Raw genomic sequence first — 16,525 nt, 5'->3', positions numbered from 1 at the left:
TAACAGGAAAAAAAGCTAGGAGGAGAAAAACATAATATCAAACATATGACTACTTGAAATTTAAACAGGGATGAAGCAAATAGGAAATTATGAAAGTAATAGAAAATTTCCAAGATCTTGAAATATAGAATACTTCTCTTTGCACACTAAAAAAAATCCCTCATCAAGTACCAAAAACAATTAATGAAAAAATACTCACAAATGAATTATTGTGACATTTCAGAACATCAAAGCAGAAAGATTTTCTTAAAAAATATTTCAGAAAAAAGCACATTATGACAATAAATTCATAAGTAAATAAATAAAAATTTTAAATCAGAATGACTTCATACCTCTCATCAGCTTCATTAGTGATATGAAAATATTAACAATGACTTCAAAATTATAATGGAAACTATTCTGAACCTATTTTCTAAATCCAGCTATATCAAGATTGGAGAGAGTATAGAAGTCTGGAAGAGGTCTAGAGATCCAGAAAGTGGATCCTGTGCTAAAGAACCTATTACTGAGGATTCAGGCACTACAGATGTCCACAGTACATACCTAATGTTTAACTTCTCTTTTTCTCTTTTGAAGTTAAATTTAGAAATTATCAGGGAAGCCTGGCACGCCACAGTCTATGGGGTCACAAAGAGTCAGACATGAGTTACCGACTGAACAACAGCAACCACCACAGAAATTATCAAATTTTACTTCACTACTTATCATATTAGCAGATATTAATTAGAATGCAAGTGTTGCAGATGTTTGAAGTTTGAGCCAATCTGGGATATACCTATCATTCAAATTGGCAAAAGCACCAGTTGGTCTTTATTTTTTAATTAATCTTTATCGGAGTATAGTTTTTACAATGTTGTGCTAGCTTCTACTATACAGAAAAGTTAATCAGGTATACATATACATATATCCACTCTTTTAGATTGAATCGGATATATATGTATACCCACTGTTTCAGATTCTTTTCCCATATGAGTCATCACTGAGTATTGAGTAGTTCCCTCTGCTACACAGTAGGTTCTTGTTATCTATTTTATATATAGTGAAAGTGAAGTTGCTCAGTTGTGTCCAACTCTTTGCAACCCCATGGACTGTTGCCTACCAGGCTCCTCTGTCCATGGAATTTTTCAGGCAAGAGTACTGGAATGGGTTGCCATTTCCTTCTCCAGGGGATCTTCCTGACCCAGGGATTGAACCTGAGTCTCCCCCATTGCAGGCAGATGCTTTACCCTCTGAGCCACCAGGGAAGCCCCTCTGTATAGCAGTGTGTCTGTTTATCCCTCTCCCCCTTTCCTCCTTGGTAACCATTAGCTTGTTTTCTACATATGTGACTCTTTTTCAGTTTTTTTAAATAAACTCATTTGTACCATTTTTTTTAGATTCTCCATATAAGGGATATCATACAATATTTGTTTCTGTCTGACTCGCTTCACTCCGTATGATAGTCTCTAGGTCCATCCATGTCACTGCAAATGCCATTATTTCATTCTTTCTTCTGGCTGGGTAACAATCCATTGTCTATATGTGCCACATCTTCTCTATCCATTCATCCGTCAGTGGACATCTGAAGTAACATGCCCCTCTCCAAATCTGATGAATCAGATATACATATGCGTATACCCACTCTTTCAGATTCTTTTCCACTCTTTTAGATTCTTTTTCATGCCAGTCTGATTTCTGGCATTAGCCAGGCTCCTGAGACTCTGTTGGAGGAATTCCACTGGAGCTCTGAGAGAGAGCTCAGCTATTTCTGCCAGGGTTGCTAAGTTGGTAGAACACTTCTGAGCAGCTCCAGGAAGCAAAAACAACTGAGCTAAGAATGAAATGAATACACAGGAAAGGCAATACAAGAGATGCAGAGAGGTTGCATCCTCATCACATTGCTTTTACTTACCATTCTACACACTGGGCCTCGCACATGCCTGGTACAGCAAGCTACAAGAAAGGTCTGACTGAATTACTGACAATTAAATCTATACTTACTATAATTACTGATATACCTGATTTTATTTCTTCCTCATTTCTATGCTTTCTTTCTTTGTTGTGTTCTCTATGCTATTCCCTTTCTTCTTTTTGAATACCTCACGCCATTTCCTTTTGTCTACTAGTTTAGAAGTTATACTAAACATTTTAATATAAGTACTTATAAACTACCTTTACTATTCTCTGAAAAATAGAGGGAACTTATAACAGTAACTCAAATCATCCTACTTCCCCACCTCCAATCTGTATGATTAGGAAGTCTTTTCTCTACAAAAAAATTTAATAAATTTCTAAGTCTCTAGAAGCATGTACTATCTACAGAAGAGCTTCATTCAATATTTATAGTAGCTTCCCCGTATTGGATGCTTTGAGGTTTCAGACAGTATGCTAAGTGCTTTATAGGCCCCTACAGTTATCCTGACAAGAGCCTTATTATGTAAGTTTTCCTTTTTCTACATGTGAACAAACAGAAGCTCTGGAAAATTAAATACTGTTCAAGGTCAGCAATTAGTTAACAGCAGAAATGGGTTGCAAACTCAGGTCTTTCCGCTTCCCAAGTCTGTGCTTCTAGCATTAAACTAGATTGCCAATAGAAAACATCACTACAGCATACATTCATTTATTCAGCATATGAATGCAGCACCTTCTATGTGCTAAATACCCACTCCAGTATTCTTGTCTGGAAAATACCATGGACAGAGAAGCCTGGTGGGCGCCAGTCCACAGGGTCACAAAGAGTTGGACGTGACTGAGCAACTGAGCATGCATGCACCTGTGCTCACATAGGTGTTATGTGTGTGTGTGTGTGTGTGTGTGTGTATACACACACTCAAATAGATATAGAGGATAGAGCAGACAAAACTGTGCTGCCTATCCCATGCCTTGGATACTGGTGTCACTCTTGGGTATAGTCTTCCATGATCTTCAAGAAGAAAATTTACATAAAGATCAACTTTTTAATACTTACAAATTTTATTTCTACTGAAATCTATTTGCCAAGATTAACTTTAAAATAGCAGAGATGGCTGTGTGATCATGTGCCACTATAACCTTAAAAGCTAATGGATGGATTGACTATATGGAATTGTGGTATTTAAATAATTTTATTAATCTTATGAATCAATTCAAACTTATAATCACCTTTCATTTCCTCTTCTTGCTCAACTAACAATATTCTCATGCTTCCTCTTTGATGGTAGAGAGAGTATACCTTCTTTTCAGGTATGTTACTGTATGCTTACATGTTATTGCAGAAAAACAAATTCCCTTTTGGTAGATAGATTGGATGGAAGTAGTTGATTTATTTTCAGAGGAAGACTTTTAACATTTTTGAGGCACAAGAATGTTCACAGTATGTATTCCCTGACAGGAAAGTACAGGCATAAAAATGGTGAATTGTCCGCACACTGCAGAGCTATTGTTGCGCGTGCCTGAGTGCTTCAGTGTTTCATTCTCTATACAATGAACTGACAATGCCAGGTCAGTCCAAGTGGTCGTGGTTTTGCTGATGATACAGGTTCATCCAGCAAAACAATTTGGACAACGTAACTTCTGAGTGCTCGGGTCACATGTTCCACGTGTACACCAGTGAACATGGGGGGATGTGCCCAGCCAACATCTTCAAGTTCAGAGCACCTCGTGCTTCCACTGGGCTCATCAGCACCTGAAATCAACGAGGAGAAAATTTCCCAGGAGAAGGATTGGCTCAAGCCTCTGAACTTCAAATTCTCATTCATCAGAGGCTGGTGGAGAAGATTAGTTTGGGCACTGGTTTTGCATTTCAGGCAACCAAACTATTCAATGCTACTGACTGTTGGTTTTAGAAACAGAGGAAGGAGAGGCCGGCGGGCCTGCGCGGGGCGCGGGCGCACGTGGCGGGCCCCGCGCACGGGGAGCCGGGCCTGGAGGCCCGGTCGCCACCCCCCCCCTCGGGGGGGGGGGGGGGGGCGGCCTCCCCGCGCGCGGCCCCGAAGTTGGCGGGCGAGCGGGAGTAGGGGGGCCCCGGTGGCGGGAAGGGATAAATAATTAAACATGGGCAAAGGAGATCCTAAGAAGCCGAGAGGCAAAATGTCATCATATGCATTCTTTGTGCAAACTTGCCGGGAGGAGCACAAGAAGAAGCACCCGGATGCTTCAGTCAACTTCTCAGAGTTTTCTAAGAAGTGCTCAGAGAGGTGGAAGACCATGTCTGCTAAAGAGAAAGGAAAATTTGAAGACATGGCAAAGGCGGACAAGGCCCGTTATGAAAGAGAAATGAAAACTTATATCCCTCCTAAAGGGGAAACAAAAAAGAAGTTCAAGGATCCCAATGCACCCAAGAGGCCTCCTTCGGCCTTTTTCTTGTTTTGTTCTGAGTATCGTCCAAAAATCAAAGGCGAACATCCTGGCCTGTCCATTGGTGATGTTGCAAAGAAACTGGGAGAGATGTGGAATAACACTGCTGCCGATGACAAGCAGCCTTATGAGAAGAAGGCTGCTAAGCTGAAGGAAAAGTATGAAAAGGATATTGCTGCATACCGAGCTAAAGGGAAGCCTGATGCAGCAAAAAAGGGAGTTGTTAAGGCCGAAAAAAGCAAGAAAAAGAAGGAAGAGGAGGAAGACGAGGAAGATGAAGAGGATGAGGAGGAGGAAGAAGATGAAGAGGATGAGGAGGAGGAAGAAGATGATGATGATGAATAAGTTGGTTCTAGCGCAGTTTTTTTTTTTTTTCTTGTCTATAAAGCATTTAACCCCCCTGTACACAACTCACTCCTTTTAAAGAAAAAAAATTGAAATGTAAGGCTGTGTAAGATTTGTTTTTAAACTGTACAGTGTCTTTTTTTGTATAGTTAACACACTACCGAATGTGTCTTTAGATAGCCCTGTCCTGGTGGTATTTTCAATAGCCACTAACCTTGCCTGGTACAGTATGGGGGTTGTAAATTGGCATGGAAATTTAAAGCAGGTTCTTGTTGGTGCACAGCACAAATTAGTTATATATGGGGATGGTAGTTTTTTCATCTTCAGTTGTCTCTGATGCAGCTTATACGAATAATTGTTGTTCTGTTAACTGAATACCACTCTGTAATTGCAAAAGAAAAAGAAAAAAAGTTGCAAAAAAAAAAAAAGAAACAGAGGAAGGGTACCAGATATCAAGTGTGACTACACATTGAATTAGTTTTATGTAGCTATATATTTTTAAAATATGAATGCTCTTTTTGAACACTATTTATAAGAACTTTATCAAGTGCTTCTTATAATGTCTCCTATGTAACCATCCAAACAGCAAAAATTGAGTTTTATACATTAAAAACTAGTATTTTAAATCACTAACACATTTTCTATAACATCTCAGATATTAGCTATGTAAAAGTATCTTATTAGACACCAAGGCAAAATCTGAAGATCATTCTACCTAATTACATATTACCTGCAACATAAAACTGAAAATAAACCCTGGGATTACCAATGAAAAACTAATCCCAGAGAGTAAGACCAGCAAGATGGCTGAATAGGAAGTCTTAGTCCTCCTTTCCCTGCAGAAACACCAATTTAGTAATGATATAACCTGGTAGCTGAGATGGTAAAGAATCTGCTTGCAATGCAGGAGACCTGGGTTCAATTCGTGGGTCGGGAAGATACCCTGAAGAAGGAAATGGCAACCCACTCCAGTATTCCTTCCTGGAGAATTCCATGGACAGAAGAGCCTGTTGGGCTATAATCCCTGGGGTCGGACACAACTAACACTTGCACTTTCACATAAACCCAAACATCTTTATGTGAATTCAAGTTTCCAGTTAAGAAGTTGCAGTACCACAAGCAAACACAAAACCAAGAACAGCTGCACTGAAAATGGTAAGAAAAGTAACATCACTTTACCTGTATCAGCTCCACCCCCAAGCTAACATAGCTCAGTATCAAGGGAGAAAGGCCCCAACCTGCAACTTTTGTTTTGGTAGAAAAGAGAGAGTGAACCCTTCTTTTCAGAGTCAACACCACATTTTCAGAGCCCTGGTTTCTGTCTTGCCCCACTTTTCACTGTTGGCAGAGCTGTAGGCAGAACCACCATAGGTTGGAGGCCCAGAGGCAGCTGAGCACAACAGAAAATTGGAAGGCCTAGTTGGTACAGTTTTGCCTCTCTGGGATAAACATCTCACCCTGAGACTTCTCTGGGAGGGAGGGAAAGAGATGAGAGGAACATGCCTCCTACATTTTCGATTTTCTGAGAGCTGCCTGAAGGACTAATTTCTGTCTCTCCTCACCTCTCAATCAGGGGGCAGATGAATCAGCACAATGTGTCGATCTAGGGGTCTGGGTGGCAGGCAGCTTAAAGCATCAGTATAACTTTGTTCAGGCTTCCCTGGTGGCTTAGATCGTAAAGAATCTGCCTGCAATGCAGGAGACCCAGGTTCAGTCCCTGGGTTGGGAAGATCCCCTGGAGAAGGGAATGACAACCCACTCCAGTATTCTTGTGTGGAGAATTCAATGGACAGAAGAGCTTGGCGGGCTACAGTCCATAGGGTCACAAAGGGTCAGACACAATTGAGTGACTAACACTTTGATTTCACAACTTTGCTCAATGGAGAGAAGGTGCTCAACCAGAAACTTCTCCCTCAGGAGGAAGGGAAAGGAGTGGAGTGTGCCACCCTCATACCAACTTTTCTGAGAGTAGCCTGCCAGATGGACCAATTTTTGTCTCTTCTCACTCAGAGTGAGAGAGAAGGTGAGGAACAGAGTGTGCATCCAGGAGTAGGCATTTCAGAGGAGGGTCCACAACTGTAATCTCTCTGGCCTGATTCAGGGCCCTGATAGGGGAGCTGCCTGGTGGACCAGGGAGAACACAGTGGCTTGCTACTGCAGAATCAGAGAACCTGCAGAGCTACACAGACAACAGAGGAAACAAGATACAACAAGCTCCTGAAAAAAGAAACTGGAAAATCCATCTAATTAGCACTTTACATACACAAGTTCAAAGAAAACACATCCACAGAAAAGGCTTGAAGGAAAATAAAAACTTTCTCAGATAAACAAAAAACTGATGGAATTTATTGCCAGGACACCTGCCTTGCAGGACATGCTAAAAGAAATTCTTCTGAAAGAAGGAAAATTATATAGGTCTAGCTCAGATCTGTATAAAGAAAACAGCAAAAGAGAATGAAGAAGTAAAGGAAAAGTAAAAGCTTTCATTTTACTTTTTCTAAAATGAAATAGCAGATAATAGTTTGTTCAAAACAATAGTAGAAAAAATGTATTCAATTATGTGTGTTTGTATATATATATTGTATGCTTATGTATAAGAGAAATACATGACAGCAATGATACAAGGGAAACGAGGGAAGAATTAGGATCATTTGGTTATTACAAGGTACTCACTACCCATGAATCAGTATAATGTCATTTTTAAATGGATTTGTATTAGCTGTAAATGTATATTGCGAACACTAGGGCAACTACTAAAAAAATAAGTAGGACTGTTAAGCTCAGAAAAGAGATTTGTCTGGGAGTGACATCAGTTAGATGACATCAGTTAGAATAGAACATTTTAACCATCATCCTCCCACAGAACACTGGTTTTGGTGGCCACTCAGGGTTGAGACTACCTTTGTGGTAGTCTGAGTCCAGCAAAGAAGTTCCAGCACATTTTTGGAGCAAAAAATCCTAAGAACAGACACGTTGAAGAGGGGAAATAGAACATTTCACTTTGTCTGCATTACTCTTCCCTTGAGGCAGCACGGTTTGCTGCTAGGAGAGACCCTGTGACAGACAACTTCTCTTAAAGGGGAAAGTGAGAGCGTGGGAGTGAGTGTCTGTCCAGTTTCCCCAACATGTGAGACAGTTCCCAAGAGGCCCAGTTCTCTCTCACCTAACCCAGATTACTGAAGTAGTCTGCAAAGTGGAAGGACTGGGAGAGGATGGAACACAGCAGCCAGGGCTGAGGTCATCAAAGAAACTCTACTAAACACTTCACTGTTCTTTCTACTAACCGTTTCATGGACTCCGTCAGGAATTCTACTGATGAGCCACGGGATGCCTCATCTATGAACCCCAGCTGACCCACTGTCATCCCCAACACTCCAGATTCCTCACTGAGGCCCTTTCCCTGCTCTGTCCATCCATGGCCAGAAAGAGCAAGCCTCTGCAGACAGCTAATGAGCAAGTGCAGAAAGCCGCCCTAACTCTGCAAGATGGATTGAGGCTCAGAAACACGAGCAGTTTGGGGCACTGTCCTTGGGAAACAAATGAGGGGCCCTTCACACCTGGTCTGGTTTTGCAGGATTGAGAGAAGGGATACAATCTTAAGAATGCCCCTCTCCCAGTAGGGAACAAGAAGTGCGTAGCAGGTGCATCTATAGAGAGGTCTGAGAAAGCCTCAGAATCCCTAGCTGGACTAACAGGTGAATCCAAAACCTGCTTGTAAAGAGTGGAGGAGGTTACTGCTTCTTCAAATGTGAAAACAGCAATACAAGACTTTGAAGAACATGAAAAACCAAGAAAACATGACATTACCAAAGGAGCACAATAATATTTTAGTAGAGAACCTCAAAGAAATGGAGATATGCAAATTGCCTAACAAAAAACTTATTATTTGAAGGAAGCTCAGCGAGTTATAAGGGAACACAGTTAGAGATAATTCAATCCAACTCAAAAGAGTGAAGAAAGCTCATGTGAATTATGGGACACCATCAGGCAAAATAGTATTTCATTATGATAATATCATAAAGAGAACAGAGAAAGAAAGAGGAAGAAAGTATAATTAAAGAAATAATGGCTAAAAAATTCCCAAATCTGAAGAGAGATATGGACATCCGTATACCTGAAGGTCCCCAAACAAATTCAATCAAAAGAAGATTTCATTTGGACGTCCCTGGAGGTCCAGTGGTTAAGACTCTGTGCTTCCAAAGCAGGGAGCATGGGTTCAATGCTTGGTCAGGGAACAAAGATCCCACATGTTTTGCAATGTGGCCAAAATATATAAACAAAATTTTTTAATTAAAAAATAATTTTTAAAAAGAGGATTTCATTGAGACACACTACAATAAAATATCAAAAATCAAAGAATTTTGAAATTTTAAAAAAGAGAGAAAAAATTCATCTCATATGTGAAATCCTTATAAGGCTATCAACAGAAACCTTGCAGGTCAAGAGAGAATAGAATGGTATATTCATAGTGCTCAATTCTGAAAAATTGGCCAACCAAGAATACTTTGCCTAGAAAAACTGTCCTTCTGAAATGAAGAAGAAATAAAGAGATAAAGACATAAAAGATCTGAGGGAGTTTAATCATCACTAGACCAGGCTTACAAGAAAAACTAAAGTTCTTCAAGCTGAAATGAAATGATGCTAATTAATAACATAAAAACTTTTGAAAATATAAAACAAATTCATAAAGGTAAGTATATAGTCAAGTTGAGAATATTCTAATACCATAAAAGTGGTGTGTAAATCACTTTAATACAAAGATTAAAAGAAAAAAGCACTAAAAATGAATCTAGCTATAATAATTTATTAATGAATGTGCAATATAAAAAGAGACATTGAAAATGAAACATGGCAGTAGGGGAAAGAAAGAGGTAGAAATGTTGTCTTTTATTTAAAACAAAATGTATTTTATGTAATATTCATGGTAACCACAAAGCAAAAACCTATAATAAGTACACAAGAGAAAACAATCAAAGCACATAACTGCAGAAAATTATCAAATAAGAAAGGAAGAAAAGACAGAAAGAAAGGAACTAGGAGTTACAAAACAGCCAGAAAACAATGACTATAGTAAATCCTCACCTATCAATAATTAAATATAAATGGATTATATTCTCCAACAAAAAGATATAGACTTGACAATGGATTTTAAAAGGAAAAAAAAAAAGGGCAAGACCCAACTATATGCTGTCTACAAGAGACTCACTTTAGCTCCAAGGACACACAGCGGCTGAAAGTACAGGTGTGGGGAAAGATATTCCATGAAAATAGAAAGCAAAAGAGAAGAAAAGTAGCTATCTATATTAGACGAAATAGACTTTAAGTCAAAAAATGTGACAGGAGAAAAAGAAGATCATTATATGAAGGGGTCAATTCATCAAGAGGATATAACAATTGTAAATATACATGAACCTAACATCAAAGGACTAATGCTGAAGCTGAAACTCCAAAACTTTGGCCACCTTATGTGAAGAGTTGACTCATTGGAAAAGACCCTGATGCTGGGAGGGATTGCAGGCAGGAGGAGAAGGGGACGACAGAGGATGAGATGGGCTGGATGGCATCACCGACTCGATGGACATGGGTTTGAGTAAACTCCGGGAGTTGGTGTTGGGCAGGGAGGCCTGGCGTGCTGCGATTCATGGGGTCGCAAAGAGTCGGACACAACTGAGTGACTGAACTGAACTGAACTGAACATCAAAGGATGCTAAATATATTAAGCAAATTTTAACAGAGCTGAGCAGAAATAGGCAGCAATGCAATATAGGGAATTTCAATACTTCACATTGAACCATAGACAGACCAACCAGATAGAAAATCAATATGGAAATAATGGTCTTGAACAACTTAGACCAAGTAGACATACACAGAATTTTCCATCAAATGGCAGCAGAATATACACTTCTCTCAAGTCAAGTGCACATGGAAGTTCTCCAGGATATATCATATTCTCTGTCACAAAACAAATATTAACAAATTTTAAAAGATTTCTGAAATCATATATAGTATCTTTTGTAATCACAACAGTATTGAAACTAGAAATCAATAACACAAGGAAAGCTGGAAAAAGCACAAATCTATGGAAATTAGAAACACACTCCTTAACAACCAATGGGTTTTTTAATGCAAAACTTTTATTTCTCCTTTATTACATTTTCCCCTCTACTATACAAGATCTGAAATTTCACTTAAGAGTAGCATTTTTCTTTTTATCATCAGTAATCAGTCATATGGGTCTTCGCTGGTGGCTCAGTGGTAAAGAATCTACCTGCCAATACTGGAGATGCAGGTTCAGTCTCTGGTCAGGAAGATCTCCTGCATGAGGAAATGACAACCCACTCCAGTATTCTTGCCCATAGACAGAGGATCCTGGTAGGCTACAGTCCATGGGTTTGCAGAACAGCCAGATGTGACTTAGTGGCTAAACAACAACAACAACAATCAATCATATAAAATATAAGGGAAAAAAACATTAATCCCCTCCTCATTGTTACACTAGAATGTTTGAAATAAAGAAATCTGGTATATGCATTCAATGGAATACTAAGAAATCTTATAAAGGAAGGAAATCTTGTCATATGTGATAACTTGGATAAACCTGAAGGACATTATTCTAAGTGGAAATAAGTCAGTCACAGACAACTGCATGATTCCCCTTTTATGAGGTATCTAAGGTAGTCAAACTCATAGAAGCAGAAAATGGAATAGCAGTTGCCAGGGACTATGGAAAGGGGAAACAGGGAGTTGCTGTTCAATGGGTATAAAGTTTCAATTAAGAAAGATGAAAAGGATCTAGAAGTCTGTACAATATTGTGCCTGTTAACAACAATGTGTGGTACACTTCAACAGTTACTAAGAGGACAGATCTTATGTCATTTTTTCCATATATTAAAAAAATAATCATTTGGAAAAAGTATGAATTAATCCTAGACTTCCACTTCTAGTCAAGAATGAGTAACTAAAATGAGATTTACCCTCCCATCTGAAAAAAACTGAAAAAAATGCATGTATGATATTTGTATATAAAATATAAATGTGTATAATATATACATATACATGTATTATGTATATAATGTATATATCTTTCACATCTGTATATGACAATGGTTTTAAGACACAGAACATTAGGCAATGAAAGGGTATTTGGAGTGAAAGGAAACAGAAGAATTGAGCCCTACAATTAATTGCCCTAGTTTATTGTCTATGATCCATACATTTGTGATGAATTGATTTTTGACAAGGGTGCCAGGACCATTCAGTTGGTAAAGAATTTGTTTTCAACAAATAATGCTGACATGATGATACTCACATGCAAAAAAATAAAGTTGGTTCCCTATCTCACCCCATATGATCCATTCTGAATCAAAATGGATCAAGGACCTAAATATAAGAGCTGTAACTACAAAAACTGTTTGCAGAAAATAATAATTAATTTCAATAATATTGGTATAGGGGCCTCAGTGGGGATTCTCTAATGGCTCAAATGGTAAGGAAGCTGCCGGCAGTGCCTGAGACTCAGGTCTGATCCCTGGGTCAGGGACGCCATTCCAATATTCTTGCCTGGAGAATTCCATGGAAAGAGAAGCCTGGCAGGCTACAGTCCATGGGGTCCCAAAGAGTTGGACATGACTGAGTGGCTAATACTTTCACTTTCAGGGTCCTTAACAGTATACCCACAACATTAAAGTTGTGGTGGGCCATCATTAGGAGCCAATCATTCTTCCCAGATTTGAGAACAGGCCAAATTGGGTTGTTAAATGGAGAGAGAGTGGAGATAACCATCCCTTCTTTAATTAGGTAGTGAATAATGGGTTTCAATCCTTAAAAGTCCTATTTTAATTTATATTATGCTGTATCAACTATTTTAACTGGGGGTGAGGGGTTATTTTTGAAAGCCAATTTTAAGTGCCAGAGATTTATCTTATTACTTGTTGGGCCAGAGTGTGCATAACCACTAGGAGATATTTTAGGACAAGGATGCTATATGACCATGGGAAATTTAAGCAAGGCAATAGTTCTGATCATTAAGATAAGGAATACCTAATTTTCCTTTGTTTCATATTTGGTCACTCCCCTAAGAGTATAGAGAGCCTTTTACTTAAATTTAGTCACATCTCCTGGTTTAAACATAGTTCAGTTCAGTTCAGTTGCTCAGTCGTGTCTGACTCTTTGCGACCCCATGAATCGCAGCACGCCAGGCCTCCCTGTCCATCACCAACTCCCAGAGTTTACTCAAACTCATGCCCATCAAGTCGGTGATGCCATCCACCCATCTCATCCTCTGTCGTCCCCTTCTCCTCCTGCCCCCAATCCCTCCCAGCATCAGGGTCTTTTCCAATAAGTCAACTCTTCGCATGAGGTGGACAAAGTATTGGAGTTTCAGCTTCAGCATCAGTCCTTCCAATGAACACCCAGGATTGATCTCCTTTAGGATGGACTGGTTGGATCTCCTTGCAGTCCAAGGGACTCTCAAGAGTCTTCTCCAACACCACAGTTCAAAAGCATCAATTCTTCGGCGCTCAGCTTTCTTCACAGTCCAACTCTCACATCCATACATGACCACTAGAAAAACCATAACCTTGACTAGATGGACCTTTGTTGGCAAAGTAATGTCTTTGCTTTTTAATACACTATCTAGGTTGGTCATAACTTTCCTTCCAAGGAGTAAGCATCTTTTCATTTCATGGCTGCAGTCACCATCTGCAGTGATTTTGGAGCCCCCAAAAAATAAAGTCTGACACTGTTTCCATGTCTCCCCATCTATTTCCCATGAGGTGATGGGACCGGTTGCCATGATCTTAGTTTTCTGAATGTTGAGCTTTAAGCCAACTTTTTCACTCTCCTCTTTCACTTTCATCAAGAGGCTTTTTAGTTCCTCTTCACTTTCTGCCATAAGGGTGGTATTGTCTGCATATCTGAGGTTATTGATATTTCTCCCAGCAATCTTGATTCCAGTTTGTGTTTCATCCAGTCCAGCGTTTCTCATGATGTACTCTGCATATAAGTTAAATAAGCAGGGTGACAATATGCAGCCTTGACATACTCCTTTTCCTATTTGGAACCAGTCTGTTGTTCCATGTCCAGTTCTAACTGTTGCTCCCTGACTTGCATATAAGTTTCTCAAGAGGCAGGTCAGGTGGTCTGGTATTCCCATCTCTTTCAGAATTTTCCACAGTTTATTGTGATCCATGCAGTCGAAGGCTTTGGCATAGTCAATAAAGCAGAAATAGATGTTTTTCTGGAACTCTCTTGCTTTTTTGTAGTAGGATCCCCAATTATAACTATACCCTGAGTCCTAATATTAAGTTCATGAAAGTTTGTCAATTGTTGTATCTCAGCAGATATTAATTTATAACCTACATTATAGAAACACAAAAACTTCTTTTGTTTGTTTTTCTATTTTATAAAGGTTTCAGTAGTTTTGTATTTATAGCTGGGTCAAATAGTTGTATTTTTAGGGTAGTTACTAGCCACACTTGGAGGAAATCCTCTCTACTCTATTTGTATTTAGTTTCTTCCACCAGAGATTCTCCTATCAGCATTGCCAGGGTTTAGGGCCTCCTCTACAGCAATGCTGGCTCTGTAGTGCTAACCCCCGGCTTAATGTGCCATAGGTATTTTCCCCTAAAAGTGAGAAACAGGATCTTTGTTGGTGACAGAGCCATAGGCAGCAGCAAGAGCAAAGTTCTTTGTAAAGTCCTACAAGTCCTAGTGAACAATCTGGTTTTAGAAATGTGGATCTCTCACTTAAAATCTCTTCAAATGTGCACTGATGATGTCACATATGTCACTGATCACGTCACATGTCACCGATGAGGCCAAGAGGGTATGAAAAGGTTAATTACTAACATCATGAGGCTTTCTAAAGAAAGCACACATGCTTTCAAGCAGGTTCATAAATGGGTTGAGGAATCATAGCATTCCTGAGCTATGGTTGCTGCATGTGTCTTTTCGCAGTTACAACTGGGCAATGGAATATTGGGAGATACTCAAGTGGATCACAGGAGTGCCACACATACTCCTCCCTACCTGCGTGGTATACATTTAGACTACATAATAACATAGAAGAAACTGGCAAGATCTAGGTTGAGATAAGGAAAGGGCACTTACACAAATTACCAGGCCAGAGCCTCAGGCCTGACTGTATAGAATATCCACAGAGATCCCATGTAAAGATTTCAAGCCAGTTTGCTCTTTCTAGATTGTCTGAAAAGCAGTTTTCACCAGGGCCTATACCACCCTCAGTGACCTTGAGCAAAGCATAATCAAGAAAAAGAGAGAAAACAAAATTACACCCATACAGGATTAGGAGTAAGAAAGAAAACTAACCAAAGATAGACATTTTCTTTCCATTACAAGAAAATGCAAAGTAAATTTTTTATGAAAACATGTTTGAAACACTTGCTGATTAATGATTTACTGAGAAAAAATAAATTACAAGCATACTTCAGAGATATTGAAGGTCTGGTTCCAGAGAATACTAATAAAGTAAATCACAGAAATTTTTTGGCTTCCAAGTACATATAAAAGTTATGTTTACATTATATTTTAGTCTATTAAGTATATAATAGCATATGGCTAAAAAATGTACAATACCTTTTTTAAAAAATACTTTATTGCTAAAAAATGGAAATCATCATCTGAGCCTTCAGCAAGTCTTAACATTTTTGCAATAATAACATCAAAGATCATTGATCACAGATTATCATAACAATTGTAATAATAATGAAAAACTTTGACATATTGCAAGAATTACCAAAATGTGACAGAGATATAAAGTAAGCAAATGCTGCTGGAAAAATATCACTTATAATCTAGCTCAGCTACAAGATTGCCACAAACCTTCAATCTGTGAAAAACGCAATATCTGCAAAGCTCAATAAAGCAAAGTGCAATGAAATGAGGTATGTTGTTCCTGTTCTTCAGTAATTAAGTTGTGTCTGACTTTTTGCAACCCCATGGACGGCAGCACACCAGGCTTCCCTGTCCTTCACTGTCTGCCAGTGTTTGCTCAAACTCATGTCCATTTAGTCAGTGATGCTATCTAACCATCTCATCCTCTGCTGCCCTCTTCTCCTTTTGCCTTCAATTCTTCCCAGCACCAGGGTCTTTTCCAATGAATTGGCCCTTCACATCATGTGGCCAAAATATTGGCACTTCAGCTTCAGCATCAGAACTTCCAATGAATATTCCAGGTTGATTTCCTTTAGGATTGACTGGTTTGATCTCCTTGAAGCTGAAGTGACTCTCAGATCTTCTCCAGTACCACAATTTGAAAGCATCAGTTCTGCAGCCCTCATTCTTCTTTATGGTCCAACTCTCTCATCCCTACATGACTACTGGAAAGATCATAGCTTTGACTGTATGGACCTTTGTCAGCAAAGTGATGTCTCTGCTTTCTAAAACACTGTCTAGATTTGTCATAACTTCAGTTCATTTCTTAGTCCAACTAACAGATATATGATGGTTCAGTTCATTGCGTTAGTCTTTATGTATACCCCTGGGATTTACTGGATATTGCATCTTTTAAAAGAGCAAGAGAAAAAACAGAATGAATAAATAAATGCATTCAGTGGGAATCACTTGAAGGACTTTTCCCCCTTTTTATGTCAGAATGTTGTTGGAAGCTGGGCTTACAAGGCTCGTGGTAGAAGGATATAATTGAATGTATGTCTTGAGAAAATTAAACTGGCAACAGAGAGAAAGATGATTGGAATGAGAAGTGGCCAATAATACAAGACACATTGTTAATCTATTATAGTAGTCTGAGGGATAAATAATTAAATAGAGTACCTGTACTGGAGTGGAGACAAGAGGATGGAAGCAGAAATCATTGAAAAAGTAGAACAAGCAGGAAACAAATGAA

General features: G+C 39.0%; 1 protein-coding gene across 1 annotated transcript; it reads left to right on the top strand.

Moving 5' to 3' along the window:
- The first annotated feature begins 3,976 nt into the window (after positions 1-3,976).
- Positions 3,977-4,812, top strand: LOC122422122 (high mobility group protein B1). The gene has a single exon (XM_043438386.1). The coding sequence runs from the start codon at positions 4,012-4,014 to the stop codon at positions 4,657-4,659; it is 648 nt and encodes a 215-aa protein (XP_043294321.1). The 5' UTR covers positions 3,977-4,011; the 3' UTR covers positions 4,660-4,812.
- Positions 4,813-16,525: the final 11,713 nt, after the last annotated feature.

The sequence above is a fragment of the Cervus canadensis genome, chromosome 19, assembly GCF_019320065.1.
Source record: "Cervus canadensis isolate Bull #8, Minnesota chromosome 19, ASM1932006v1, whole genome shotgun sequence".
Classification (NCBI taxonomy): domain Eukaryota; kingdom Metazoa; phylum Chordata; class Mammalia; order Artiodactyla; family Cervidae; genus Cervus; species Cervus canadensis.
This window is presented reverse-complemented; position numbering and strand designations above follow the sequence as displayed.

What these genes read in the sequence shown, in the direction of transcription:
- LOC122422122 (XM_043438386.1), top strand. Translation starts at nt 4,012, where the DNA reads ATGGGCAAAGGAGATCCTAAGAAGCCGAGAGGCAAAATGTCATCATAT.